The 27,571-nt window shown below is 38.1% G+C and overlaps 1 protein-coding gene across 1 annotated transcript in view; it reads right to left on the reverse strand.

Annotated features, from left to right (window-relative positions):
* The window catches only part of LOC124162033 (polyunsaturated fatty acid 5-lipoxygenase-like), a 121,229-nt gene that overhangs the window by 48,549 nt on the left and 45,109 nt on the right, over positions 1–27,571 (reverse strand). The window contains exon 2 of the mRNA XM_046538362.1: positions 17,433–17,477. Coding sequence (XP_046394318.1) covers positions 17,433–17,477 — 45 coding nt within the window. The remainder of the gene's footprint in view (positions 1–17,432; positions 17,478–27,571) is intronic.

A 27,571-nucleotide genomic window follows, 5' to 3' on the forward strand; every position in this document is an offset into this window, starting at 1 on the left:
AGACATCCCGCGAAAGAGCACTCAAACTCAACCGTTTCTCCATTCCTGCTTCTATATTTTACCCCAACTACACGTGCCCTCAATATAAATACCAGGCTTTATGCTCCTTAAGTTAGACAGCTCTTGATAACTATGCGTATGCATTGAAACCGGTCGAGAAATCTTGATAGATGAGTATACCTGCGAAGTTTCAAGTCTATAACTCAAAAAAAGCCATTTTGTAATTTTGCCCTGTTTTTTCCGATTTCCGCCCACTGTGCAGCGGTCGTATTTTTCCACACTTTTTTATTCTTTCTTGACCGGATTTAATGCTTACGCACAATTATCAAGAGCTGTCTAACTTAAGGAGCATAAAGCCTGGTATTTATATTGAGGGTAGGTTTAGGTGGGGTAAAATATAGAAGCAAGAATGGAGAAACGGTTGAGGTTGAGTGCTCTTTCGCGGAATGTCTTTCAGACAAATGAATCATTGATCTGGATAACTGAAATATATACATGTATATTTCAGTTATCCAGAGTTCTCCACCGGTATTAATGCATACGCATAATTATCAAGAGCTCTCTAACTTAAGGAGCATAAACCTGGTATTTATATTGAGGGTAGGTTTAGGTGGGGTAAAATATAGAAGCATTAATGGAGAAACGGTTGAGGTTGAGTACTCTTTCGCGGGATGTCTTTCAGACAAATGAATCATTGATCTGGATAACTGAAATATACATGTTTATATATTTCAGTTATCCAGATCAATGATTCATTTGTCTGAAAGACAGGGGCGGATCCAGGATTTTTTTCTGGGAGGGGCACAAGGATACCTCGTAATACAAAACGAACGCAATGATAATGGGACCGTATTAAAAATCATGCATATTTTGAGGGTCTGAGGGGGGCACGTGCCCCCGTGCCCCCCCCCCCCTGGATCCGCCTATGCTGAAAGATATCCCGCGAAAGAGTACTCAACCTCAACCGTTTCTCCATTAATGCTTCTATATTTTACCCCACCTAAACCTACCCTCAATATAAATACCAGGCTTTATGCTCCTTAAGTTAGATAGCTCTTGATAATTGTGCGTAAGCATTAAATCCGGTCAAGAAAGAATAAAAAAGTGTGGAAAAATACGACCGCTGCACCGTGGGCGGAAATCGGAAAAAACAGGGCAAAATTACAATATGGCTTTTTTTGAGTTATAGACTTGAAACTTCGCAGGTATACTCAAAAATGATTGAAATTTATGGATATGTACTATATTTGGCATTGATCCTACCTGTTACTGTGAGACAGAGGCTCAAGCGTGAGCGAATTTCCATAAAAACGCCCGTCTTCAATTTTCTCTGAAAATCTTCCAAAGTAAGTAGATCCTGAAGTTATGGATGGATTCTTGCGGAATAAAAGACCACATAATCTATTGGAATAGGGTTTTGTATTTAATTTCCCGTAATTATAAAGATTATTAGCGATAAATTCTTTCCGTGCAGTTACAAAATGGCGGATACTGTTTTTCAACAAAGGTTTACATTTAGGTAGAGTTTCAAATGGGTTTTCGGCAAAGTCACGCGGAGTAACTTATATGAGAGCATTTTTTGAAGATTTCTTGAGGTGTTTATGCTGTTATCTTTGAAATAAGTTTGCGTCGCCGGAAATCACATTGATTATTCGATCGCGCAGCATTGTTCGTCTCCGCGCGACGGGAGTTGGATTGGCTGCGACGCGGTAAGGTCATTGAAGCTGAAAGGGTTTTAACGCTCTACATTCACAGTTTTTATATTTTGCTTCAAGACACCGATTCTCAAATGGCCGATGGTGAAGACAGTGGAGGTTTTTCAGCCGAGGTTAGTGCACGTTTCATTGAAGTTCATTTCGTTTTCTTTGGATACGATCGAAGACCATGCTTTTATTAAAAGCGTTCAAACCTCGAAAAAGTGAGTTTTTTTCCTGAGACTCATACAAAAATACCTACCAGAAAGATACCAGCTGAGACTCTTACACTTTCTGTACTATCCCATACCTGACCCCCACCTTCTACCGCGATTCTACGGCGAAAACGGTCGTTTATGACACCGCGGAGCGGAGCCTTTGGCCGTCTTAGCGGGGTATTTCCACGGGAACTTCTAGCTTTTTTAAAGTACTCATTAGGACATTGGATAACCATTGGGTCTACAAAGGTATTGTTTATTTTTAAATTTTACATAGGCTCCTTCCGCCATTCAATAGAAAATGTCTCCTCACATTATTACATGATTGGATATCTATAAAATAATTTTGAAATTGGGAAAAATATCACTCACTCAGAAAAAAATATTTTCTGCATTATTTAACGCGGAGGTAGAATTGAAGAGAAGACCCTTATGCTATGAAATTTCTTAATGACTTCCTGACAAAACGCATCTCATGGCCATACCTTAAGAAGTGGGCAGAGAGTTCTCGAAACAATGAACGAATTTTGTGTCGACACAAAAATTGGTTCGCTGAATCCATAATTCTTTTATTCTCATATAAGCATGGTTAATGATTTATAACTTTACGAATTATGTATTATAATTATTCATCATCAGATTCTTCTCAATCCCACCCATCCCTCTCCTCTTCGCATTCGCTCGCAGAATTTTGAGACTCTTGCAAGACCAAGAGATCACGAACCTCCTGCGAAAGATCTTTAAGGCCCCGACATTTGTACAGTCAGTTCCTAATTTGCTAATAAAGGGTCCGATGTCAGGATCAGTAACCGGAAAATATCCTCATTCGTATGAATTCGAGATATTTTTCTCGCGTAATGCTCGCGGTATTTTCTAATATCTTTATTGCGAGATTCCTGGGCCTCCTCCGATAGTTCTCCAATAGGAAGAAGAGCGACTCGATAACATCTGCACCATGTATAAATACTTCGTGCTCCGTGGGTGGCATGTAAAACCATCCATAATGTCTCACAAAATTTTCCGCTGTATCTAAGCAGAACTTCTTAAATTTTACCGGATCAATCAAAAATCCGCAAGACAGAGATCTCAAAATTGTTGAGAATTGAAAGATTAACTCTTCTTCTACTCCTGCAAATTAATTGACTTCAAGCAACTTCGTTTTCCTAATTTTGGAGCGCGTAGTAACGTCAGTGAATTGTTTACTTGGCCTACCCCTTTGTACATCGGAAGTACCTAGAAAGTTAAAAAATAAGACTACTAGAACAATATCCCAAGGGACCCCACGTCACCATTAAAATAATAGGAAAATACGAACCCGAGGTACTTGGAAGGTTGCGAAATACATCAGGGAAATCAACAATTTTGTCCAACCAGTTGCCATTCCTCTAAAAAAAAGAGATTGATCGTGAACTAACTCGCCATCTTCTCTCGTCGGAATAAAAAAATTTCATGTTCAAAACATTAATAAGCTCAAGTTTTGCCTTTCATCTCCGTGTAATCTGAAACAACCCCCTAGATATGCATTCAAATTCCTTTTTCGAGCAACTATGGTTTTCTCTTTTTTCTCCAGCATTTTTCCGTGCAGTTCTCGCCGCGTAAATGTCCATGAAATTTTTGACAGTCAACAATAATTACACAGGTTTGTAAAAAGCTACACAACAGTCTTCTTTCTACAAAGTTTAAATATAAAATAGAAGGGAAAATCTGAAAAATAGCCTCGTCTCAGACCAATTTAAAAAAACGGAAACTAGAAACATAAATAAAGAAACATGGTATATCTGCTCAATAATCCTTATTTATGTGGTTGTCAGGAACTAATAAATCACTGAATCACATTTTTTTAGTTATCACAACACTATAACTTCTTTGTGAGATCACTTTTAAACACAAAAAACTGTGGCCAAAATAGGACTTCTCAATTAGTAATGGGTATGTGTTCACATCGACAGAAAAGGAGAAACTGAAGGGTACCAAAATGTTTTGACCGCTATTTGGACGGGGTTAAAAAGAAGAGCCATGAAAATGTGGCCATTTCCCCACATAACTTGTACGGGTAGGGTTGGACCCCGTAAAGAGAATGTGAAATGTTTAGATTTTGTGCGAAAATGCATGCTAGCGGCGGACCTGCAATACAACCCGTCCAAAAGGAGGCGGGTGGAGGGTAAAGACCTCACCTATTAACACGTGAAGCTTCAATTGCAGGTCAGACCCCCCCTAGGAAAGCAATAAACTCAAGTTGGGTGGTGCACCAAGTTAAGATAACAAAAGGTCCCGACTAAGGAACACTTCCCACGTCCCTAAGGTCCGGCATGTGTTCGGGTAACGGGTCTCTTGCCACTTCGGATTGAAAGAAAGGGAAGCCGGTAGTGGATTTTCCCATTAGCAGTGCATGTAGCCTATCGTATTTACTTCAATAGATTACCAAAACGCGATTGAAGTCGTTCTGAGAAGCGATCGAATACAATACAATTTACGCTAAAGACCTGAAAAGAAGGAAACCGGTTGGGTTTTTAATGCATACTGTGTGGAATACAACAAAGTTTATTTTTGTGTCCATAATATATATTTTATTAATTAAAATGCTCATTTGCAAACTTTGTTGTATTCCACACAGTATGCATTAAAAACCCAACCGGTTTCCTTCTTTTCAGGTCATTAGCGTTATCGTAAACCTCTAGATAAATACCTGAAAATATCGAAACCGGTTGAGTTTTTTCATTAGTACTGTATTGAATACTAAATGGTTTAGTTTTGAATTTATAATGTCACCATACCGCGAAGTGAATTCACAATATATTATTTCAAATGTATATATACGTTCGTGATCGTCTATTTCATCGCCTGGTGTGGTCCTAATAGTAAAAATGAGCGAAAATTGGTCTCGATAGGCGATGGAAACTCTCAACTAGGAAATCCGTAATAATGAGTTGATCTTTAATAAGAAGGAAGCGATCTTTAGAATCGCAATACAAGGAGGGGTGTTTTGGAAATAATAATGGATTTACTTAAGGTATCGAGACCGAATTCTACAGGTTATCTTTGTGGCGGGCATGCAATCCGAGCGAGCGAGCAGCTGGAGAAATTACTAATATGAAATGACGATTATACCTGTGAAACACTACAGCTGCCCGTTTCTATCACTATTATTATAGGATAAGGACCATATTTTAGCAACTGCTGGATTAGGAGAGGAAAAATGTGATTTAAATGCACGTTTACAGCACTATTCATGACATCTTCTCATCCACAATATCCATCTAATTATTAATAAAATTTTCACTGCGGGAATGAACTGCCTCACGTTTGTATCCTGCCGTTTTATTCTGCCCTCAACCTTGCTGATAAGGGATATGCAAATATCCTCACTTATCGTCAATTATTATCGATAATATACGGGAACATCGGCGACCACCTCCTTCTCCATTATGTTTAGCATGCTTATTCCAACGCTTTCATACCCCCTTTCCAGCCAAGGCCAAGTTCAGCATTCCTTCTGTTTTCTTTTTTCGCCTCTTTAATGTTCAAGAGGCCTGTTCAGTCAATTTCGCCTGCTAAAAAAGACAGAATCCTTCACTTCCATAATCTTCCAAATTTGTTTACATAAATATCGTCTTTTTCCTTTTCCTTTTCGTCCAAATGATATGCATCGTGGGACACCCCCGTCCAGTTGCATCAAAATATTTGCAATGTGCATCAAAATTTTTGTCCAATGTGCAATGTGCATCAAAATTTTTGTCCAAAAATTTGACCGTGGGACACCGGCTTAACCTATGTGGCCTCTGTGTCAGCGCTTGGCGATGCTTTTTCGTCAAGGGCCCTGTGAATGGTTGGTTTCATCCTATTGGATGGAAATTTAGAACCTGCCCTATCCATTTGGACAAAACGGTGTTTTGTACAAATGATAGTACCAAAAGCCAGTTGGATGAAATTTTGACCGTGGGACAGGGTGCGCGTTAGTTGCATCAAATTTTAATGCAAATATTTTGATGCAAATTTGACCGTGGGATATCGCACAGTGGGCGGAAATCGTAAAGACGGACAAAATTACAAAATGACTTTTTTTGAGTTATAAACTTGATACTTCGCAGGTATACTCAAAACTGATTGAAATTTAAGGATATGCACTTCATTTGACAAAGATCCTACCCGATTCTGAGATACACAGGCTTAAACGTGAGCAATGTTCCATAAAAACGCCCGTCTTCAATTTTCTCTGAAAATCTTCCAAAGTAAGTAGAAGGTGAAGTTGTAGGTGGATTCTTACAGAATAAAAAACCACATAATCTGTTGGAATGGTGTTCTTTCTTTAATTTTCCGTAATCTTTAAGAATATCATCGATAAATTCTTACTGTGCAGTTACAAAATGGCGGATACTGTTTTGCGACAAAGTTCTACATTGAGGTAGAGTTTCAAATGATTTTTCGGCAAAGTCACGCAAAGTAACTTATATGAGAGCATTTTTTGAAGATTTCTTGAGGTGTTTATGCAGTTATCTTGGAAATAAGTTTGCGACGCCGAAAATTATATTGATTATCGATCGCGCGGCAGAGTTCGTCTGCGCGCGTCGGGAGTTGGATTAGCCGCGACGCGGTAATGTTATTGAAACTGTATGGGTTTTAACGCACAGCATTCACCGCTTTTATGTTTTTATTCAAGACACCGATTCTCAAATGGTCTATGGTGAAGACGTTGGAGATTTTTCAGCCGAGGTAAGTGCACGTTCCATTGAAGTTCATTTCGTTTTCTTTGGATACGATCGAAGACCATGCTTCTATTAAAAGCGTTCAAACTTCGAAAAAGTGACTTGTTTTCCCGGGATTCATACAAAAGACCTACCAGAAAGATACCAGCTGAGACTACTACCAATACTATAATGCTAATACCTTCTTTACTCTCCGATCCCTCACCCCCAGGATTTTACTGCGAAAACGGACGTTTTATGACACCGCGGAGCGGAGCCTTAGACCGTCTTAACGGGGTATGTCCACGGGAACATCTAATATCTAATAAGAATATTTGTATAAATTTGCACTATTTAAAATTTCTCTAATACATCAAACCTTGTGCCGTTACTGAAGGGGTGGAGAAAATTCTGATTGAAAATGACAAGAATGAAAAGTCTGTACCAAATGTTTGGCGAGAAGTGATGTTTCATCCCAATTGCCTGCACCTTCTATGTTATTTTATTCTGATAATAAAACTTCTTCCTGTTTCACCAATGAAACTCGAGTTGCTCGATTCCCAATTAACTTTGTAAATGCCGGATTGATGGATAGGTTCTACTTTGTCTTTTTTACGACACAGAAGTTCACCGAGAGTGCTAGGGTTGTAAAAAGAAACATTGAATTTATTTTTGGGGAATTTGTTTGCAAGCCTTTTGGAAAGGTCTCCCACAAAAAATGACCGGCACCAATTTTTAGAATTCTCTGTGATGGGGGAAGGGAGCAAAGCTGTGTAATAGCTCGCGTTTTCAACTTTCTCTGAAGGATTTTAGTTTAAGTATTTAAGTTGTAGCCATTTGAAATTGCAATTTATTTCATTGTGGAAAGTTCACAATTGAAATTGACTGCATTTAAAGGTAGATTGACCAATCTATGTAACATAGAATGAAAGGAGGATACATTTTGGGAGGTTGGATGGCATCAGTAACTCGGAATGATTGTATCCCCATAACAAGGGTTTCTGTATATACCAAAGTCATGTTGTCATCAACTATGGACGTGGAGAGATCGAGAAATTTTAGGTGCTTTTTGGATTCTATTTCTACTACGAAGGTAATATTAGGATGTCGAGGATTTAAAAGATTCAGAAAATTATCTAATTGTCTGACAATTCAGCTCCAGCGGCAAATGACGTAGTCAACATAACGGTACCAGAATATGTTAGATGAGATAGAATGCCCGAATCAAATAATTGGCGTTTTGAATTGTCCGTAAATATTTCGGCTATTACAGGCGAAAGGGAATACCACATCGCAAGGCCGTCTGTTTGGTGATAAATGTTCTTATTGTACAAAAAATAATTTTGGCTGGCACGCTGTTCCATTAGACAATGAAGTTCACAAGACACACTGTTATTAATGTTGTGGTCTCTCAGTAAGTCTCTCATAAGTAACAAAGTTGTTTGTGCAGGTACAGAAGTAAATAGATTTTTTACGTCAAATGAAACTAGCTTGGAGTTGGATGGTAACGTATGAGGTGTTGAAGTTTCTGTGGCAAAATGATGGGGCTATTAATAATATATTTTGGTGAAAAACCAGGCAATTGCCTAAAGATGATATTTAATTTAGGGGCTAATTTATAAAATTAGAGCAGGAGGATAAAGCTTTTTTAACACTTTTTTGGAATCTATCCGTTGGATCACGGGGGAGAATCACGAATGAGGTATCCTCCAACACATCATCACATTTGGCGATGCAAGAGACCTTATTACGGATTAGCACACTGTTCCTTTTTTCTGCTTTGGAAATAATCAAATCTTCTTCGTTTACCTTCTAATTGATTGATCAAAATCAACTTGGTTGTGATTAACTTTCATATGGTTAGATGTACTTGGATTAGCAAAAGTAATATAATTATATACATCGCACAATTTTGTTTTCCTACATTCTCGCGCCGGAGGGCTACTTGTACGTCGAATCCGTCGAAATTTTTTTACATCAGATGGAAGTTTTTTAACCTTCTAAAAACACATCTCTAGTTTTTACTCGTCGGGACATAAGTCCCCAACAATGGAGGAAAATGAGGATTACACCTCGGGAAAATCATTGATAGATGACATTTCAGCCACTCAGAGGAAGTATCTCCGGAAAGGCTCGTCAACAGGTCGGTTGCAGTACGAAGTTTGGACTTAAAACTTTATGTTGCATGATCTCTGCCTTCTCTTCGGGTTTCCACCGCGTCCGTTGGCTTTTGTCGAAACTGTTCTCGCCAAAAGGCAACGGACGCGGTGGAAACCCGAAGAGAATGCAGAGATAATCTGATCAACGCCGCGAAAATCTTCGAACCTACTTTATGTTGCATGATTATAACAAATCCTGTATTAGTGTTGAAAATCTGTATTTAAATGAATAAATTGTTATCAAAGACAAAAAATAGGTTTTGGATTGTTAAATTGTGTACAAAAAGCAATCAATATCTAATATACATAGAATCAAATGTTTTATAACAATTAATGAATGGATAACTCAAGATTCTAACGCGATAACATATTTTAGCCTACGGATTAGGATTCCCCATGAGGCCTACGAAGCAAAAATTTTGCTTGCAGTTTCGATTCACAAAACTGCATAATAGGAGGTTTAATTCCGAAAAAGGGGAGGGCGGATAGTTTTGGATAGCCATATTTTTCTTGTGCCGCAACAACTTACAATAGGAATACGCCAAAAATACTCCATTCGATATTGCTGTATAAATGCTTACCGCGTAAAATGTATCTTTGGATATTTAGTTTTTCGGCCCCTGGGAGAAGGGAATCATTCATATAATGAGGCAAGAATTTAAGCAATGAGTGAACCCGGGCCCAATTGCAGCCGCTATTTGTTTTACTTTTAAGAACCTCAACTAAATGCTAACGCTTAAAACAAAACTTTCCTCAAACGACAATGCGTCTTGTTATGACGAGACGACGATTATCACAACTATGATAAGAATAAGGTCTCAAGGAAAGACAAAAACATGCATTAAGGCCTGGTTACACGGTGCATTAACCCGTACGGGTTAATGTCTAAATGTATGAACGCGAGAATAAACGGAAAAATTCACCGTGTAACCACCCCAAAATGTACAAATGCATGAACGCGTGAACGGAAAATAGAACCTGTTCTAATTTCGTTCATGCATTCGCACAAGTTGATAACAGAGCCACCTGGTGGGAAACGACACATATAGTTGTCATCTGCAGGGCTATTCCACGGCCGTCTTGGCTATTCAGTAACTCTTTACGCGTATTTGTTCATTTGTACTGTATCGTAAGTGCTTGAATCCTACCACAAACTCACCATTTGCATCTACACTAATATTCGCGTAGATTATCCCTGTATGTATGCCGGACATACCAAGTTTATGCCTATGGTATCTTATTGGTTGTATTATGCCGGAACAAAACAATCGATGAGGTTGTCACAGAGTTTTCAACGCGACATTTGTGAAATACAACGGCTATCATACGACTTATAGAACACATTTAAACATAATTTATATCTTACGAATTAACGACAATTCTACCTTTTATACATCCGAGGTGGGAATGCGCTGGCTCACCACAAAAATACGACTCACATTACGCAAGTTCATAAATCGACAAGACCTCTAAACCAACATCTTTTCCATCAACAGCAAATATCTTCTTAACTCTATTAACCGTCCCGGACAAAAGAAGAACAAAGTATTAAAAATATCTACTCTCATACATCATCTACACTCAGTGAAACAGATGACAGAAAAATGTCAAGTAAACACGGCTTAAAAACAAGATGCGTCTACAAATTTTCAGCCTAAGTATTAACTTTGATAACGGTTTGAAATAAATAGAGTACTATTGAGATATAGCATTAAGCGAGCGATAACGATAAATATTAAATATAAATAAATATTACTGGCACGAAATGAAATAACTTCGGCAACTACAATGAAAACCACTGTTTACACGGCAGCGCAAATATATTACCAGTATGTGAAATTTCCTGGTCCTACATGAAACAACGAAAAGGGAATTATTTTCTGGTAGGTATCGTCTGCTTCCTACCTAATGATACTGTTTTCACATTTAAATTTTGCGCACTGTAAAGGGAATAAACAAAAACTAAACGCCTCGCGTTACGAGAAAATGTGTGAAAACTTGTGCGAACGCATGTACCGTGTAACCGCTCATTCATGCTCCTCGTTCACGCAAACGTCCATGAATTCAGACATGCAAACAGACACGCATTCATACATTAACCCGTACGGGTTAATGCACCGTGTAACCAGGCCTTTAGATGATCCCCGGCCCCATACGTAAGACCCGAAGTAGAAAACTGGTAGAGCCGAAAGAAACCTTTCCATTTTCGACGTGGTAACAGAATGGGCCATTACTCATCCCGCTATCGAGCAAACAAATCAAGGTCACCGACCACCCCTATTCCCAAAAATGCTACTGCTGATGCATACCTCTTTGTGTTCGTTTGCAGCTGCGCGCTTAAGAATTCATTACCAAATACTTTTAAGCTTTAGTTACCAACTGTGGTGAAGAGGCTATGACCGTTAGCGAAAGGCAAACAGTGCATTGCTTTTCAGTGTAGGGATCCAATCTCGCGTTCCTATTTTATTGCAATATTCCGGCACTTGGTGTTGTAAATAACATTTACACTTCACCAAAGTGAGGTATTTCATAACTGAAGTTCTGAAGCACACTACTCGAAATGTATTTCATTCGATATGTTGATCGTTCAACGAAGCGATGAACATCAATAAGATTTATATGTCTCTTGAAGCGAAAAGATCTTCCCTCACGGAAAATCTCTTCCTCGTCAAAACAACAACTCACCTCGCCAACCTATCTGATTGCAAAACGATATCCTTGGGAGGCGGGAGCTTTCAGCGTGGACCCAGGCCAGTAAGGAAAGCCTGACGAGGTGCGTTCATCAAAAATTCATAACTCCCCTTGTAATCGAGATAAAGTTACAATTCTTTCACCAAAAATAAATTTATAGTTTTGTCCAAATTTCATACGCAGCATATATGGACCTATATTGTGAGATACGAAAGTTAGCAGGCGATTGATTTTTACCCTGCAAAATTCCAGATTTTTCGTCCGAAAGATGTATAAACACACATAACAACGTTGAAACTGAGTTATGAACAAATTAAAGTTTACCAGTATGGAAATAAATGTGCTATAAACATTTCCTGCAAGTTTCAACTTTATTCTAAGAACAGTCTGCCGGAAAATGGATTAGGAATATAAACTCGGAAAAGTCAAGTAACTAGCCGAAATTCGAGAAAATATTTTTATAACAATTGTTATAAACAAAATCGAATAATTAATGTCTCTACTTAACGTAGCAACCCTTTCTGCTTCAGAATATATTTTTAGACTTGTGGAACGAGAAAATTAAAAAAATTGCCAAAATTTTTCATAGCCATCTGGTTAATTGTTCTGGAACTACACCAAAAACGTATACGATTTTTGTACGTGTGGTGAGCTCTCTATATATACTTACTCTATGATTTTAGCATGGTATACGTTGGACGTATTTCCTCAGGGGTGACAACTTTGCCCTCTAAAACGAAGTTTCAGCCCGGGATATCCTGGGCTTTCGAGATTCTCCTCGGGTTCTAAATGAAATTCTGACTGATCTTCGACAACACTTATCTTCGACATTTGCTTGTGCAAGGTGTTTGTCATTAAAAATCCTTGGTTAACAGGGCATATCACGGTTGAACTAAATGTAGAAATAATAATATTAGATGTAAATTCTTTTTTATGTGCTGTACCCACTAACTCTGCCAATTTGCAATTAGTATTTCTCTACTGAGTTGTTCATAGGCCATACGCAGTCATTTTAATATTTTTTCAAAGGGCCGAACACACAGTTATCTAATGGCTGCGGTTTGTGACTCCAGTGAGGTGACAAAGTAAACATTACCACAACATTCATTTTTACTAACTCAATAGCATCAACAGAAATATGCGATTCATGGTTGTGTAAAATTAGCAATGGATTATTATCTTGAGAACACTTTGCATGATCGATGAAATGCTTTAAAACCAGTAAAATTAAATTGATAGTCATCCATCCAGATGGGTTTGCAGCACCTACTGATCTCATAAGCTAAACAGTATTTTTGGTAGGAATTTCACTCTAGAAAACACAAAAAATGGAGGAATTGTATTAACCTGAGCATTTATATTATAGCACAATGTCATCGAGGAGCCTCTTTCAAAGGAGGTAACTTCACCTACTTGTTTTTCACCTTTGGGGGTTATCACTTTTCCTTGGAGTTGAACGGTAGTGGAACCACTTTCATCATGATTGTATACACTTCCAGCAGAAAATACGTGTTTCACACAAAGACCTGACAGATCGAAAAAAATGCACTCACAACAGTCCTGTAGAGGACCATGGCTTTTGCCAGTGAAGTTTCCGATGGTTAATCGAAGGATTCCGCTTCATAAATCCATTAAACAAATCATCATCAGCGATTTCTTTCTGATCGCAGGATGGCAGGTATTTCTTTCCATTGTTCTGAGCAAACTCGTATGCTAATTTTTTCGTGTGCAGGGGACAAGGTCTGTGGTGAAGTCGTGCTGCAGTTGTTATCCACAGTTTACTGTGTTGGTAATTAATTTTATAAGCTATGAATCTCAAAAATTCAATTTATAAATAATTTCAATTAAATAGATAATACGTAACAAACACTCTTGCCTCAAAATTCTCTTTAAAATAAATTTTAATTGCCTGTTATTCTTCCTTTCACGCAAATCACTGAATGTTCCCTGAGCAGGCCTATAAAAAGGAGAAATGTCGCAGCACTTAATATTTATGAGACTCTATCCTCACTACCTAAAACTCGCTTATGGCCAAGACTGAATTGTTCCGTATTAAGAGCATTATCTACATAAAAATTGTGGGATTCAAGAAATTTAGACAAATTGTCGCATACGATCTGGGTTCACACAAATTATTCACTTCGGCTTTACTTATCTTATGTGCATTGCTGTTTCCATTCTATACATTTGTCCTCAATTTGCTGCATTGAAATGCACTGCTTCAAACCCTAAAGCACGAATATAAAGCCAAAACACTATAAAGTCACCATGACATGAAATTAGAGTGCTTTTAGGTTACGGAGATTGATAGTTCGAAGCACTTGGGCTGTAAGTCGGCGTCCAACTATGACCCAATCCGAGGTGTCCCACTGTGCCCCAATTCAAGTTGTCCCACGGTGCCCCAATTTGAGGTGTCCCACTGTGCCCCGCATGTCCTGAAGTCTTATATTTGTCAGCAAAAATTTTAAACATGTTACTTTCGGAAAATATGTTTTTTAAAATATTATACAGTCTCTAAATTATGTATTCGACAAATCATCTTCTATGAAGATTGTTAAAATTAGGAAAATTGCATTAATATTCACAACATGAAAGTTACGAAAATTATAGCAAAAAACACATTTTATAACATTTATGCGAAACTACTTAACATTATCAAATAAGATTTTTGTGCATTATTTCCCGTTACATGACTTCCATAATTTTAGTACATTTGCTCTTTGACCGAGTAAATTGTTTAAATAAATCAATTTCCCACTGTACCCCGTGTTCCACTGTGCCCCAGTCTCCCTACGATTTTTCCACACTTTTTTATTCTTTCTCGACCGGTTTCAATGCATACGCATAATTATCAAGAGCTCTCTAACTTAAGGAGCATAAACCTGGTATTTATATTGAGGGTAGGTTTAGGTGGGGTAAAATATAGAAGCAAGAATGGAGAAACGGTTGTGGTTGAGTGCTCTTTCGCGGGATGTCTTTCAGACAAATGAATCATTGATCTGGATAACTGAAATATATACATGTATATTTCAGTTATCCAGAGTTCTCCACCGGTATTAATGCATACGCATAATTATCAAGAGCTCTCTAACTTAAGGAGCATAAACCTGGTATTTATATTGAGGGTAGGTTTAGGTGGGGTAAAATATAGAAGCAGGAATGGAGAAAGGGTTGAGGTTGAGTGCTCTTTCGCGGGATGTCTTTCAGACAAATGAATCATTGATCTATTCTATTTCAGTTATCCAGATTTCTCGACCGGTTTCAATGCATACGCATAATTATCAAAAGCTGTCTAACTTAAGGAGCATAAAGCCTGGTATTTATATTGAGGGTAGGTTTAGGTGGGGTAAATTATAGAAGCAGGAATGGAGAAGGGTTTTAGTCTGGGTACTCATTTGCGGGATAGTGTTCCATTTAAAATATTCTACTCCGTATTAAGTTTTACACTTAATTTTTTCTAAAAAGTGCCCCCTTTTTTGCACTTAAATTCACGTTGCCCAACTTTGATCTCTTAGTATTCCCAAAGGTCTTTAGTTCCATTGGCTTTTAGTTTTTCCACAAGGAAGCTGTATTGATTCTTGTTTTTTAGAATATTCATTTTTTATACCTTTGAAATTAATTAAGTTTTCGTTCACAAGTGCATGGCACACCTCAGCTATTATTGAAACCAATGGCGATCGATTGAAAATCGTTTGGTCGATCGAATATCTTATGGTTGGAAGGAGATCAAGAAATTGCAGAGGCGTTAGAGATGTGGAGAAGAATGGAGAAGGTGAAATGGTGTGAGGGAATGGGGAATAATGAAGTACTGGATATGGTGGGTGAGGAAAGGCAGCTCCTATACTTATGGGATACGGAGGAGACAGAAGGTTTGGATGCAGCTGTAGTCTGAGCGACGTCCTTAAAAATAATGATTCCGATGGCTTTGTGCCTGGAGTATCATGGGTTTCAAGACACCATTCTTTATCAATGCTATTGCTCTCACTCTTAAAAAAATTAACCTCTATGGTATGGCAGTACTTGTTAAGCGTTCCTTAAAGCTGGGATTTGTGCCTTATATCTTTTAAGAAACCGAAAAGAAGAAGAGTTGAAAAATAATAATACAGGGTAATTAAACCTGCTTTCATATTTTGTCCTCGAGACACAGATTTATGGCCAACCCATACTTATATGTAGTGGTGATAGACATAAAAATTACACGAAAGAGGGAAACGATCTTACGTTCCATATCCCTATTCTGCACTTGTCTTTCCAAACCAATGTTCCTCTCCCAGCAGTTGTCACCATCACATCCGATGGAGGAACTATTACATCTCCAGAATACATTACTGAGAAGAACGCCAAGAGATCGTGTCACATTTAGGGTGAGTGGGGGGCTGCATCTCTTCGGGAGGCAAATGTGACGACCTGCCGTTGTCATTCTCATAGCACTTCTTCAACCTTCGGAAGCTTTCGAAAGCTAGTGCTGGAGGGAGATGCTGAAGATCAAATGGACGGATAAAATAAGACACGGAGAAGGGTACGTAGGAGTAGAAGAAGAAAGAACCAAATGGAACACAATTGAGGAAAGAAAAACCAGATGGATTGGTCGCACCCTGAGTCAAAATGGATTCGCGAAGGATATAATCGAGAGAAAACTAGAGGAAAAAGCCCCAGGAGGAATTCGGGTCGAATACATGGTATAAATGAAGAAGAAAGTTCAAAGGAAGCGATACGAGGAAGTAAGCCAACTGGCATTAGATGGGGTGCTTTGGCGGTCTGAGGTCAACCAATTTCAGAATTGAACGACCAATGACGATATTCACCAAAAGACTTTTTTAAACAATCGCAGTTAAGGGATCATATTCTAGTACTCTACCGATTAAGTCAGGTTTCCATGGAGTACTGAAGAAGCATTCTGGCTGTTTCTCCTTCCTTCATGAACTTCCCTCTTCAATTCATAGTAAGACCAGCTCCGTTTCATTTTAACTAAAAACCTATTCTTTTCCTTCCTCTCCCTCGTTTACCTAACATTCTACCCTTTAGCATTGTTTTTAACATCCCCTTCCCGCTAAGTACTCGCTTCATTCGTACCATCTGCCTTCTCCGTATCTCATCTGAAAGCTGCCTCCCCTCGCCAGCCATATCCGGCACTTCGTATTTCCTCCCCCTTTCCATCTACTTCGCCTTCTCCATTCCATTACATACCCTAATCTCTAAGGCCTCTTCCAGTCTTATCTCATCCGCCTTCCTAAGTGCCCAAGTTAAGGGAATAACCTTTTCAGAGTATAATTTTAACGTGGGCATGTTTGTTTAGCAATTATGAACGGGAATAAAATATCGATTTTGCGATTTGAGATACCGCACTTTAAAGTATAGTAATGAAATTTATAACCGATCCGATTCTTACCACGCGAACTATTTTCGTGACAGATTTTCGGGATTTCCACCGGTTTAATTCGTTGTAGGTATATCAACAACTTTTCAAAGGACGACTCGTCAATCATCGTCATCGCGGATCAGTTTCAGTGAATAGAAAAGCGTTGAGATGTAACTATAAACAGTCACAACAATCAGGTCACTCCTGATTGGCCGAGAGAATTCGGATAAAAAATAGGAGTTCTCTCATTTTTTTCTCTTTCAAACGCGAATTCAGGAATTGCTAAGTTTACACCCCATGTCTCGATATTAGTATAATTTTATTAAGCTGAATCTCATGGACCTCCTTAGCGAGCCTGTCCCAGAAGTTCCTGGGACCGAAGATTAATCTGGTACTAACCCATTTTATCGTGTGGTCCTTAGTGACGCTATGTTCAGAAGACTCGTCGGATAGCCCTAGCTCAAGCGTAGGAAAGTTGAAGGCATACAATGATTAAAAACTGTGTAATTCCCGTGAAAACTTCACGGAAAAACGTTTCAAGAGATCTAGTGAAAGATTTTGGTTAAAATACTTTGGTACATTGCGAAAGAATACTTCACCAATATTTTCTTGAAAAAGATATTACTTACCATATATTTCGCAGAAAATGCTTCATCGGCTGGAAGGGTAGCCACCTGTGAAGACAAAAATAAAAAGTTTATTTGGCTGTTGACATTTTTAATGAAATTCATACAATAAAATAGTATTGCATTAAAATGATGCGTATTTAATTTTTTAACGTAATTTTATTTGAGTAATTTTTCACATACGGCTGTGATGCCAATTCACAGTGAAATTTTTTAACAATAACATGAAGTCGACAAAATACAATAACAATATAAAAACTAACAAAGAACTAACCAAATTTCAAGACAATATCATAAGTTTTACGCAGGTCATCAAAAAGAGGCCTACAGGTGTAGATGGAGGTAAAGCTTCCTTTAAGTATTCGCTCGAATCCACAAAATTTTAATAATCAGTCCGTAGGAAAGGGCACGTGTCAATTATACGGTATATCAGTTCGCACTCCGTATACATATTATTATCTGGCTTCCGCAGCGCTTTGGCTACACGGCCGGAAGTTGCGCATCGTTTAGGAGCGTGTCCTTGGAGACAAGGCCAAACGGTAGTAAACACAAAAATCTGAACCTTAATTCACTCACAATCCTATGGCAGCAATTTAATATGTCAACTTCTTTAATCGCTACCAACATGGAAAAAATAAATCGCTAAATGAAGTCATCCGTTAAAGTTAAAAATGTAAAGAAGGTATAGGTAATGTTTAGCTCTAAAATTTACATTTAAATATGGTGTTTTGAGGTTTAAATCATTTATAAAATTCGTATTTGCCAAAACATTGGAAATTATTGAAATAAATACCTGCAATTTTCCTCGGTTGTAAACTTTTATTCCGATCTTTTCGTTGTCATTACATCAACCTTGTAGATGATGTAGTTACATTGAAACTTAGGTCGTAATAAATTTTATAATCATGGACATTTGCAATTATTTATTTCAATATGGAAATATTCCACTCTCTCACGCTTGAATCTTCAGATTATGCATAGGAAATGTGTACATCAAATGCAAAATTGGTCAATTGTTAAAATCAATTATTAAAAAAATAATTTTTTTCATTTTAATTCTATTTGTTGAAATGATTCGTTGGATAATTTTTGCACTGCAAAAGTAATATTTAGTACTTGATCAGTTTTGTATTTTTTTACCACTAACATTTTCATATAATATACCATGAAACTAAATATCCGAAATAATAAAAAATAAATTTCCAAAATGCCAGAAAATGTTTTTTTTATAATTAACCTCATTCCTCGAGAGATCTTATTTAAATATAAACAGGCGGTCGAGAAAAAAATAAATATAACATATGTTACATAAAATTTACTTCAACCATTAATGAATGTGATGATGATTATGTGGTCAAAAATTCCTATTTGTTGTTCATGCGTCAACTTGTGTAGATGAGTGGAAAGCATCCCTTCTCAACAATATTCCCTCCCCAGGTTATTTCAAGGCATTCCTGATAGATGTGTACAGAAGTTACGCGGACTTCAATTAACGGAAGATAAAAAATACCACTTTTAAGTAACTTTAAGGTAAATCGTAAAGAAAAATGTCAGCTTATTTAATGAACGGTTAACGTATGAAACGCCTTATCTGTCCAGCCCTGATTCACTCACATATTATATCAGTGGCATTTTAAGAGATAGCAGCACGGGTCCTGGGCCGCATGTAAACCGCAATTGCGGTATCTCTTTAGTCGACGAACTACGCTCGATTATCATCGTGTGGCACTATATACATGTGACTCAATAAAGAGATACGAGGAAGTAAGCCAACTAGCATGAGATGGGGTGCCATGGCGGACTGCAGTCAACCAATCTCAGAATTGAACGACCAATGACGATATTCGCCGAAAGACTTTTTTGAACAATCGCACTTAAGGGATAATATTCTAATATATTCTACCTTAATCGAGATAACTTAACTAGAGATTAACTAATAGAGATTAACTTTACTAGAATATAATCGAGTTTTTGCCTCCTTGCAAACCGCAGCATATAAAACAACCCCACTTTTGATTTCGAAAAAAAAAACAAAATTGTGCATTCAGAGTTTGATTTATCAAAACTATTATTTCGGGAAAAGGTTCACATTTACAAAAACAAAAATAGATGTAAATGGTTAACTGATATCGGCAATTTAAGTTTTTTTCTCTTAAATTACTGGTCAATTTTCTGAAAATATAACTTTTACCTTCAAAGATAAGATGATACCGATTAACATGGCGCGTTTAGAGTGAAGGCAAGTTTATCGAAAAAAACTTTTACCGATTAATTTGAATTCAGCCCTAATTTTAGTCTCTAAGCGGATTAATAACTTGGAACGAATCAATCGCGTACGACCAATCACAGCTTCCATTCAGGTGGGTTGACTTTGACGAACAGCAGAAATACTTATGGAATTGAATTTGAATTTTGGAAATGGTATTTTCCAGCTAGACGCGGGGGGTTTATTCGGGAAGGTTGGTCTGCATAGGTGAGGATAGAGCTCATCGCAGACTGAGGCAAAGGCTTTACAATTCAACGGGCACGGGGACCAGTTCCTTTCCAAGTCCTAAGGCCTGGATTCGATCCCGGGGCCTTTTGGTAAATGTCTTTATAGTTCTTTCCCCTAGCAGGCAACGCTAACACCTTCTCTTGCACAAATGCATGGCCATGTGGTCAAGAAATAGCACTTGATCCTGTTTCACGCAGTTGTTGGGGCAATATCCTTCGCTTTGCTTACACCTCTGTCTCTCAGGTACTTATTGTTGGATGGGTCACGTGTTAACAAGTTTCAGAGGGTCTGTTTTAGCTCTAGTACTCGACTCTGAAGGCCTAAACTAGATAAAATCGCATACAAATTTTGAAAGCGAAGACCCTATTTATGGCCTTTTCTGGGAGAAATCATTTCAGCAGTTCACTCCATTTGCGAGTGACCTATATTCCGTGGATGGTAACAGAGATGTGTCTTGCACCTGTTTCATCTGGAGCTCGTTGGACGCTAGGAACGGATCGTTTCCTGGTCTCTCGTTCACGAGGTGCTGCAAACTGTTTACGATTCGGACGGAAGTTGTGAACCGAGGTTATGGGAAATTAGGGAGCTGTCTTCAGCTATATATTGGCCACAGGAATTCGTGTGGTATCGCAACGATCTCTTGCTGCTGGAAAATATCGCCGCATAAGCTTAAATATCTAAGAGAGGCTTGTGTTTTTTCCCTGAACATGATTGAATACGTGTTAATTTTGTGAAATCGTGACTGATGTTATGGATATAGCTACAGTTCATACCAGTATTATTGGGACACTACGGGATCAGTATGATATGCCTCATATGAGCGGCTGCCTCGCTTGTACGAAGTATTCCGTACAATAACATTAGGCTAGAACGTCCAAGCTATACAGCTAACCCTTCCGAATTCTTTCATTTTTTTATATTTGTTTTACGCTGATAATTTCTGTTCTTCTGAGACGTTGATCCTATTAAAGTAAAAACATCTCTGAATTTGAAGAACAGAATTTCTTGATGAAAATAATCCATTGAAAATAAAATAAAATTTTGCCTCCTTGCAAACCGCAGCATACAAAATAACCCCACTTTTGATCTTGGAAAAGAAAAACAAAATTGTGCATTCAAGGTTTGATTTATTTAAATCGATTAATTCGGGAAAGGGTTCATATTTACAAAAACAAAAATAGATGTAACTGTTTCACTGATATAGGCAATTTAAGTTCTTTTCCCTTAAATTACTGGTAAATTTTCTAAAAATATAACTTTTTGCCTTCAAAGACATTCATTTTGAGATATATTTACAGCCTTTTACATTTTCTATAACGGTAATGTCGCACCATAATGTCATATCAAAATAGTTAAAATATGGTATTGGTTATAACATGGTATATTATAGCATGGTATAATGGTTATAATAATTGTTTAAATATCATAACAAAACAGTTCCGAAACCTCAGCCATACATGTTTTTATTCAATCAAATATGTGGACTATACCCTAAGAAATAGGGTCCGTGGTATCCTAGTGGGAAGAGTGTTGGCTTCATATCAGTGGGTCCCGGGTTCCCATCCCAGCCTTCGGACAACCCTGAAAAGAATTTTTGGTGCGCGCGGTGGCCCTGGGATAGTAATTTGCCCACTTGCCCTGAATGTGCGAAATTAATACACCTGTGGCCAATTCAGGGATGAGCTCTAACCTCACCCATCCATAACCAACCTTCTGGTTGAATCACTGAGTGACGTTAAAAAGTATGAGAGGGATGGACTAACACAAGTAGCACTAGAAAAGCCAATTATTCTGAAAACATTTAGTACAGTCCCGTCTAATAGCTTCTCTTCAATCAGCTCCAACAAATATACTATAAAAGAATATGAAATGTATTCTCAATTGAATGGCAGCTACTTTTATAAAGTGAAGCATCAATCTCGTCTTTTATTCACACGCATATGACTAATTTCGAGGTAAGCTCTACCCTCACCCGGCTAAAGCAACCTTCAGGTTAAAACACTGAGTGTGAATCCGAGAAATACTGTAGTCAAGGAAATGGACAGTTAATCAAATAAATTGAAGCTGAAAGGATTCAAGAATTGCTGGATTGTCGGTATGCTATTTCGTCATGATGGAACTAAAAAAACTTTGATAGGCTCCACACGACTTCTATTTGCTCAATAAGTTTCAGAGTTGCCGATGAGCGCTGAAACAAATTGGGCTAACGAAATACGTGTGGAATATTTCAAAGTTATTATGTACTCCCATCGAGGCGAAAATGTTAAAAACTTTCGTAAATACCACCCAAATGTATTATCTTGTTGGTTAAGTGTCCGGTCATTTAATCATCCCGTGTTCTCGTATTTTACCGTGAAATATCTGCGGCTGGTACTAACATTCCCTCCTATTATCTGTTCACGCGTCACATAGCTTCTCCACAACTTCCTCAATTGACGCCCTGTAACTCAGCTTATGGTAACCAAGCGCTAATGAAAACAATATTTGATCAACGCGTTTGAGAGGGCATACTGAGAGTGTGCGCATGACGTCACACGTAACGAAGTGCAGCTATTTTGACTGCATATGTAGTAGTGAAAACCTGAGGTAGTACTATTCTCATTGATCCTAATGTTTGTATTCATCGTAGCGATGGAAGTAATCGTCAGATGGCTCTAAAATGTGCTCTAATCCAGAGTCATATAGTACAATCCAGAGTCCGAGTCATATTGTACCCTCAGCACTACTCCATCATCAAGTCGACTCGTCGTACACGCTTCCAATTCGGGAAAGCCAGTGTCTGCCATTTTTAGGCCAAACACCCCCTAGAGCCTTATGAGGTAATGGGAAGATACAATTTCTTATAGGTTTATTGAGCGCATGAAGATCGCATGGCATTCAAAAAGTGTTGAGGTGTGTTTGAAGCCTGTAAGAACCTTATTACAAACACTTAAGGCGTGACAACTACTGGAGAGTCGCAAATAAATGGAATTCATTTGTGGAGTTATTAGAAATGTTTGCTGCTAAAGAATTGTCCATTTCTCTTCATTTTACATTGAAAAATTGAAAATAAACTAGATTTACGTGTCTCGACGCCCTTGATTCAACACAGTCCGCCATTAGTGACGTGCCAAACAATGGTGAACTGCGACGACTTAATTGGTTGCTGTCATAACGCAATCTAGAGAACTCTTCCATATTCGCTGGATTTCAAGTGTTGAACTATGGTTTATAATAAAAATGTATTGCAGTGCTGCCAATGCAGGCATGTAGACAGGGGGAGGGAGACTTCAGCACCCCCTCCACAACCCGAAATTTCCCTTTGTGGCCACCGCCCGCCATGCATACCCTTAAGTGACAAATAAAGCCCAGGGGCACTTATCCTCTGAATTTCTCTCGACTATTAAAAGTTATGGACTGAGATCAGGGTCTCAGATTCGAAATTTGCTCTAAATTGGATGATATTAACTACTGCCGTTGTGGCCTAATGGAGTTTAATTTTTTTTCGAACAATCACGCGGATTTCGGAAATGAACTTCTACCGAGACTAAGCTACGATAATTACGACCGTTCCGGTAAAATTCAACGATGAGTATAAGTTTCACAATTATTTAAACGAAATTTAAGCTTAGTAAATGAAATGTATTATTTACCTATGTGTCGGAATAAAAAAGGAAGGAAGGCCATTATTGGTAACCCGCATATGACTTAAGCCAACCCACTCCCCCTTCACTCTCAAAGCAAATTTCTGTCTACCTTCAGAATGCTAATGTAAATACTTTAGTTTGTGCACTTCATGTAAACAACGAGATGAAATTACTATTCGTCTGTTATTCGAAATTTTAATTGATATTTTGTAGGCAATTCATTTGCTTGAAATTAACGCTAAGCTTTCGTTTCAGTTGGTGCATCTACCCCGCAAGCTGCCACACATGGACGTGTGCTAGATTATAGATGTTTGGAGATCACGGAGAGTCTGGTAAGTGTAACGCACCCGTTTATAATGTACTAGCAATAAATATTTTAAGACGACGGCCTGGATGTCTGTATATCTTTACCTCCGGATATTCGCGGATGCAAACGATATGTCTGACACCTGGCGCCCAACAATCGAAACTTTGAAAAGGTAATCGCTTGAATAATTGAACGCTTTTTGAGCGCATTTGGTTTTTGCGAGTTTTTTTTCCACTATGTCCGGAAATATTGCGATTTCGTTACGCGTGCATTTTCGGGTACCGCGGACATCAACGAATGTTTACACCTTCCAAAGCCAGAAAAGCTCGCAATTTTAAGTGAGATATGAAGTACATTCTCCGCTGACAAGATCGAAAATGCAACCACATGAGATTATGAATGGAATCAACGCATCTGGGGCACATAGCCGTTAACAGAGACTCCTATCACTTGTGCCGAATGTATTTTAAATATTTTGTTATATGGAAAGAACGATTTTCTGACCTCATTCAAAGTTTGCTGGTCAACATCAAAGTATTATACAAGCTCAAATACTTAAGTGATCCAAGTTTTCTCTCGATTTTCGGCCGAAAACGGAGGACTATGAAGGGGAATGATGAAGTAAGTACTGTGGATATACTTTCCCTAAAAAGAGTGGAGCCATAGTCTTCTTAGGTCTCCTCGCGTCGACTAAACTATGGTGTAACACAGTAACGAATATTCAACCCATGTGATCTAGTAAATCGGCCAAACAAATCTCGTACAAGATGAAGATCTTTGTTAGCCACCAAAATATCTGTTTTAACTTGAAAATGATCATTCTGCGACGGATTTTCGATAAGTTTGTTTACGCAGACGGGTAACATAGCAGCACTTGTATTTGTTTACTTTTCACTAGAACTGTACTGTACGAGAGGACTTATTTCCTGTATTTTTTATTTGAATATATGAGTGCAAGAACTAGAAAATGGTCAAAGGGGAAGTTTCCAGAAAAATAAGAAAATGTAATGACCCTTGACCTCAGAGAGTAGAGCGTTAAGTTTTCAACTGCGTTTGCTGAACTTATTGATGAAAACTACAATGTTTGCTTCATGTGTTTGTGGAGATCTCATTTATGTAAAAATTGATCATTATCAGGTTCTTGCACTCAGTTATTTCATTTTATTTCAATTACACATCATTACTTAAGCGATAGACGTCATATGGCTCAATTAAGAGCATATGGCGTCACGGTGCTACAATTTCAATTTTGATTGGAAAAACATTCAACACGAGAGGAAGTCGAAATTCGTCCAAAAACATAAGCTTCATTTGTTGGGAAACATTTTAGCCTCATTGTACGTATCATGGAGGGCGTAAGTTCGGGAGCTGCAACGAAAAGTGTAAATCATGATCTCTGCAGCTGTGTTGACTCTACACTTTGATTCGAAGCACTTAAAGCCGTAGAAAAAAGCAAACAGTCTCCCGTGACACTTGACTGTCTCACTGCTCCCAGGATGAGCTCATGGCGCACCGACACACTGAGTTACCATGTCAACACGAAATGCAGCAAATTAATAAAAAATACATCCAATTTACTAAAAAAACTGGTGAGGTTGAGCTTTCTAGTATACTTGTACCAAATATGTACAAAAACACTACATTATCGCAAAAATGCAACGATATGGGGTCAATTAAGCCCCAAAGTTATTAGAACATAACATTTTGAATGAGAAAACCAGTTGATGATAGGAAAGTGTTTCGTAACAATTCTGAAAGAAAGCACTTATTTTTATGAAGAACCGTATGATAAAAGTAACTTTACACGCAGTCACGCGCACGCGTGCTAAGTTATATACACCAAGGATGGAATTTGCCCTGAAAAAAGAAATCACTTGGGCTTAGCCGGGATTCGAACCCGAGTCTCCCGATTGCCGGTCAGGTACACTGCAGGTATGATATAGATTGGACGATCCGGGTTCGTATTCCGGTTAAGCAAAATGATTTTTTTCATGGTAAATGTCATCATTGAGATATAAAGCTGAAATTTTCCGAGGTAGACAGAAATACTTCACCAAAATGAACTTGATTCTTTGAATCGTTTTTCTTTTGAAATTAAAAATTAATTCTATGTGGAGAGCAAGGGAGTTACACTGAAGTGCTTTATTCCGCTCGTAGTCTGCGTTGGAGTCTCACAGGGTAATGACTACGAGTAGGGTTAGACTTGTTGTTGCAGTCGCTGTTTGCAGAGCTGCGCACGCGCAGTTCATTTTTTCATTCCTTCTTCACGCCCTCCGCCTGATGTTAAGAGATGTCTTCAGACGGAAGCCTCAAGTGCTGGTAAGCAGCGATGAGCTCATCTCCCCTCATATTGCGACCAACTCCATTGTCCCTGTGTTGATTCCTATTTGCCGAATACCCTCTTCAATGGCGTCATCCCCAAACAATCCATATCCTTTTCCCCTCTCCCTTCAAGCTTCAAGCGGAAAATGTGTACTTCAAGCAGGAGATGTGTTAAGTATCTGTACACGGTGAAAAGGAATCGGTACTCGTATTTTAAGTTTTAATCGGTCCATCGGTCAAAAAAAACTAAAACAAAAAAAATCAAAATATTTTACCCATATTTCAGAAAAGTTTCCCAGCACATAGAGTGACTCCATTGCCACTTCAATTGAAATTTCAGCTTAACCTCTCGCGTTATACTATTCTTTGACCTCGTTACGACGACGGAAATTTAACAAAGTACCTAACGCGCGATAATGTTCAACGGAAGGCATAGGGAATCTAGTCAATTAACTCACCAAAATTTATGAAAGATATGGCCACTGCTATTACTAGAGTTCTCCTTCTATCCTTGGTTTTTTCTTATCCCCTTGGTTATATTTTTTCTCACTGTCTCCCCTCTGTACTTCTGTTTCCCACTCCCTCCTCAAATTTGTCAAATCCTCTCCAACCTTTTCCTCAAATGCATAAATGTGATCATCTCAAGTAGTAGGTACTTTGATATCTTTTGCCAGATTAGGGCTCTATAAGCCGAAAAGCGTCGTGGGTATTATAATAATTGAGGATAAGTGCAACTATATTTTGGGAACATAATCACAGATACACTAATATTGTACGTACCGCAAATGTTTTAATAGTAGGATCCATGTTTCTACACTATGTCATTCTCAAAGGTCCCTCAGTGTGTAGTGTCGAAATATGAGTCAGGCCATTAAAATAATGTGAGGCATACAATAGTAGTGTATCTATGATTATGTTTCCTGTTACATAGTTTCACCAAATATCGCCATCCACCTTTAAATTGGTCAAAATATTTTATTTTAATACGTCGAACTCCCACTAAATCATCCCTGAATCGGTAGAATTTATGCCATAATCTTCTTTCTTCCTACACTTGATTTAGTATTTTTTTCATTTGATATTCCATCGTTGCACTTCATTTTTATCATTCGCGCATATCGCCATAGTTCAAATGAACTTAAGCCCAGTTTATTGAAAAAATTTTTTATAAATTACCCATGAGGTGCACATAGTATCCATACCATAATGGTAACGTTCATAGAAAAAATGGCGCGGAACAGGTGAGCTAAGCGCAAAAATTTTCATTGGATTTTGTTTAATTTTGAATTGGAAAATTAGCGTGGAATTTTGGAATGTTTACATCATAAAATGGCAAAAAAGGAGCGTTTTCACCATGAAATGGCAACAAAAATCGCGCTTCAACGGGTGCTTT

Source organism: Ischnura elegans, chromosome 7 (genome assembly GCF_921293095.1).
Source record: "Ischnura elegans chromosome 7, ioIscEleg1.1, whole genome shotgun sequence".
Classification (NCBI taxonomy): Eukaryota; Metazoa; Arthropoda; class Insecta; order Odonata; family Coenagrionidae; genus Ischnura; species Ischnura elegans.